Source organism: Solanum dulcamara, chromosome 2, assembly GCF_947179165.1.
Source record: "Solanum dulcamara chromosome 2, daSolDulc1.2, whole genome shotgun sequence".
Taxonomy (NCBI): Eukaryota; Viridiplantae; Streptophyta; class Magnoliopsida; order Solanales; family Solanaceae; genus Solanum; species Solanum dulcamara.
This window is the reverse complement of record NC_077238.1, coordinates 42,387,310-42,391,647: the sequence shown is the minus strand read 5'-3', so window position 1 is coordinate 42,391,647 and position 4,338 is coordinate 42,387,310. Positions and strand designations below refer to the sequence as shown.

At 40.8% G+C, this 4,338-nt stretch overlaps 1 protein-coding gene across 1 annotated transcript; it reads right to left on the bottom strand.

The window, feature by feature from the left end:
* On the bottom strand, nt 1-4,110 carry LOC129871405 (uncharacterized). The gene is made up of 2 exons (XM_055946319.1): nt 2,786-4,110; nt 1-2,284 (listed from the first exon to the last, which is right to left on the bottom strand). Exons 1-2 carry the CDS (start codon nt 4,108-4,110, stop codon nt 1-3), a joined length of 3,609 nt encoding a protein of 1,202 aa, XP_055802294.1.
* Nucleotides 4,111-4,338: the final 228 nt, after the last annotated feature.

Here is a 4,338-nt window from a genome sequence, read left to right as displayed (position 1 = left end):
TCATGGTGGCTTCTTGATTCTCTTAAGCCTTCTTCTTCTGAAGTTGGCCATTTCCAGTTTGTCAAGCTCAAAGTAAGCTCTTGCCTCTTTGGGAAGCTCTTGTTTATTGAGATATATCTGTGGAGTAGTGCATTTGTGGCTATGTTTGGACAAAACATCAGCTGTAAAATTGGCTTCTCTGTAAGTGTGGTTGCATTTGAAAACCTGGAATTGATGACTGATGTCCTGCAGTTGTTGGAGTTGTGTTCTGACAGTCCATGGTGGTTGAGCTAGGTGTTTTATCCATCTGATTACTAGCTCAGAGTCCACTTCAAGGATCACTTTAGTATATCCTAATTGGAGACACCAAGTCAAACCAAAAATGGCTGCCAATATTTCAGATTGGTTGTTTGTACCTTCTCCAAAAGGGGTTGAGAAAGCAAAGAGAAGATCTCCTTGATTGTTCCTTAGCAATCCTCCCCCTCCTATTTTTCCAGGGTTGTGAAGTGCACTACCATCAGTGTTCAGCTTCACCATGTGAGCTGAAGGTTTCCTCCAGTAGACAGTACTAACATTAACTTCATTAGTACATTTTTCCACAAGAAGGACCAGTTCCTTCCATCTATTTGGCCAGCTGATATAGGAGTAGGTAGTGCTTAGAAGGTTGAAGTTATCCTTGAAGACTGAGTAGATCACTCTTGTAATATTGGACTGCTTCCCTCCATATTTGATGGCACATCTATTTTTCCATAGGTTCCAACATATGAAGATTGGAGTTGCTTGTAGGATAAGTTTATGGACCTCATTACTGTAATTACTGGACCACCACCTCATCATCAGGTTTCTAAGGGGTGTGTATTCTTTACTAATACCCAAAGAATCAGAAAATACACTCCAAACCTTCCTGGCAAAGTTTCCAGAAACAAATATATGGTCAATGGTATCCAAACCAGCTCTATGGCAACAGTAACATTGGGCTGGGGCTTCTCCAAAGCTGATAAGTTTTTCATTAGTAGGTAGTTTCCCTCTAAGTGCTCTCCAGAGTAGGAAGGAACACTTAAAAGGAATGTGTTTGTGCCATGTTTGAGAGTTAATTCTTGTCTTACTCCTTTTGTCCCTGATAAGTTCCCAGGCAGAAGAACAACTAAATTCCCCACTGCTATTAGGCTTCCAAGAGGCCTGATCAAGTTTGTGGGGCTGATAGTTGATGTTACTTGCCAGGATGCTAGGTACAAACTGAGGAGGTGCTTTCTGAGAGACCAGTTCTGCATTCCATTGACCATTAATCATGAAAGAAGACACCTTAGTATTGTTCTGTCTACTACTGGCTGACCTGAAATTAGCTAAGGGGCCAACTCCCAACCAATTATCCCACCAAAAGAGGCAAGAACCAGACTGTATCTGCCATTGGATATGAGGCTCAACATTGTGCTTGTTCTTCATGAGGTGCTTCCATATCAGAGACTGTCCTGTGTGCCATTTTTTGGTTATAGGATTTGACCTCTGACAGTACTTAGCTTTGAGGAACTCACTCCATAAGGAATTCTTAGTTCTGAATATCCACCATTGTTTGTATTGGAAAGACTTGGCAACATCTGATATTAGTCTCACTCCAATACCACCCTCTTCATAGGGATAACTCAGATTCTTCCAAGAAGACCAATGATATTTCCTCCTTTCATTCTTCCACCCCCAGAAGAAATTGGCTGTGATGCTTTGAATTTGCTTGATAGTGGTTGCAGGAGGGGAACTAGCAGATAACAAGTGAATAGGAAGTGCTTGGATGACATGCTTAATCAAAGTAACTCTTCCTCCATAACTAATTAATTTTGCCTGCCATCCAGCTATCCTAGCCACAACTTTAGCTATAAGCTCAGAATAATAGATGATCCTCTGTCTACCAATGTAAAGAGGACACCCCAGATATGTGATAGGGCTGTTCTTTTGCTTGAAGCCTGTAACTTTCTTGATTCTTCTAACAGTAGAGTTGAAGGCATTTGAGGGTACCATGAAGTTACTCTTGTCTCTGTTGATCAATTGGCCTGAAGCATGCTCATAGGTATGTAGTGTTTCCATGATAAGCTTCAAGGTATGAGATCTTCCAGATGAGAATATGATGATGTCATCTGCAAAACTGAGATGATTAATTTGAGGGCCCTTTTTAGCCATCAGGAAACCATGATATTGGGGGTGTTGATGAAGGTTGTTCATGAGCCTGGAGAGGACTTCAGCACCTATGATAAACAAAGCTGGTGATAATGGATCCCCTTGCTTAAGGCCTCTTGTGGAATGAAAGAATCCATGCCTTGAACCATTAATAATGATGGAATACCAATTATCAGCCATAATTCTCCATACCATATCAATGAAACCTTCTTCAAATCCCATTTTCCTCAAAACTAGACAAGTATAGGCCCAAGATACCCTATCATAGGCTTTAGCCATGTCAAGTTTGATAACTACATTGCCTCCTACATTTGGCTTCTTGATCTGGTGTATAATCTCTTGGGCTAGCATAATATTTTCAGAAATGTTCCTGCCTTTGACAAATCCAGATTGGTTAAGGGAAATGAGGTTGGGTAGGATAGGTGCCAGTCTAAGGGAAATGAGTTTGGAGATGATTTTGTTTGTGAAGTTGCTAAGGCTAATTGGTCTATACTCAGAGAGCTTGTTAGGATGGTGTACTTTTGGGAGCAGCACCAAACAAGAGTGAGTAAAGTATTTAGGCATAGCTTGTCCACAGAAGAAAGATAGAATCACTTTAAGGAGGTCCTCTTTTATGATGTTCCAACATGCTTGGAAGAACTTGCCATTCATTCCATCAGGTCCAGCAGCTGAATTGGGATTCATTAAAAACACTACAGTTCTCAACTCCTCCATTGTAGGGATAGCTTTCAGGTTTCTGTTATGCTCATCAGTGACCATCCTGGGAATACATTGGAGGGTATGCTCCTGAATTTGTGTCTCCTCACCAGTGAAAATGGCTTGGAAGTGTTCACATGCAGCTTTGGCTATGTTTTCTTCACCTTGTACCCAATTATCATCCTCATTCTGGATCTTATGGATGTATAATTTCCTCCTCCTTCCTCTTATCAAGGCATGAAAATACTTGGAATTCACATCACCCTCTTTGAACCAATGCAACTGAGTTTTTTGCTTTAGCATGGATTCCTCCAGTTTCAGGTATTTTATATACTCTGCATTGATGGCATGGAGCTTTGTTCTGTTCTCTTCAGAATTACTAGAGATTAGCTCTTCCTCTGCATGTCTAGTCTTGTCTTCATATTCTTTAACTTTGGCATATATATCACCAAATTGCAATCTGGACCAAGTACTAAGAGTGGCTGCCAACCTCTTCATTTTCTGATGGAAACACCACATTGGATTACCCTCCATGGTCCTGTTCCAGCAATTACTAACAGTATCCAAGAAAGATGGTTGTTCTGTCCAGCAGTTAAGGAATTTGAAATATTTGGTGTGTTGTTGGTTTTGATCAGTCATCTCCAGCAGTAAGGGGCAGTGATCTGAACCCACAGAGGGTAGATGAGTAATGGTAGTCTGAGGCATCATCTCTAGCCACTTATCGTTGACCATTCCTCTGTCAAGTCTCTTCCAGATTCTGAACATTATACCCCTTAGATTAGACCAAGTGTATCTCTGACCACAAAACCCAAGATCTTGTAGTCCACAGGCTTCTATGATGCTGATGAACTCAAGGCTCTTTTTCATATTGTAAGTGACACCTCCCAACTTTTCTTGAGGGTCTGTGATAACATTGAAATCACCTAATGTGCACCATGGAAGGGAGGTGGCTGACTGTTGTAGCATGCTATCCCACAGAGGTCTTCTGAGATGATCTTTGCATTTTGCATATACAAAGGTAACTATGAACTGATTTGGATTCATTACATGATTAAATTCACAAGTAATCAACTGCTCCTCATTTTCCAATATCCTGCAGTCTACATCCTTGTTCCAAAAAAGCCAAATCTTACCATTTGGATTACTAATAGCATGGTCCATGTTGAGTTGATTTCTGAAGTACTGAATCTGAATGCTATCAGAAAAAGGCTCTAGGATGGCAATAATGGGAATTTGATGGATACTCTTAAGAGATTTAAGTCTTTCCATGGCTCCTTGGGTATTAATACCCCTCACATTCCAGCATAGTGTACTAATCATTGAGAGTTTTTGGAAGTGAACAGCCTAGTGTGAGGTCTGCTTGTGCGAGCAGAAATAGTTGGACTGATGGGTTTATTACTGTGACTGGTTCTATGAATTCCTCTAGGGGACAAACCTTGGGAGTTAGCTATTCGTTGAATCTCATCATCATACTCATTTGTGTAAGATGTACCTAAG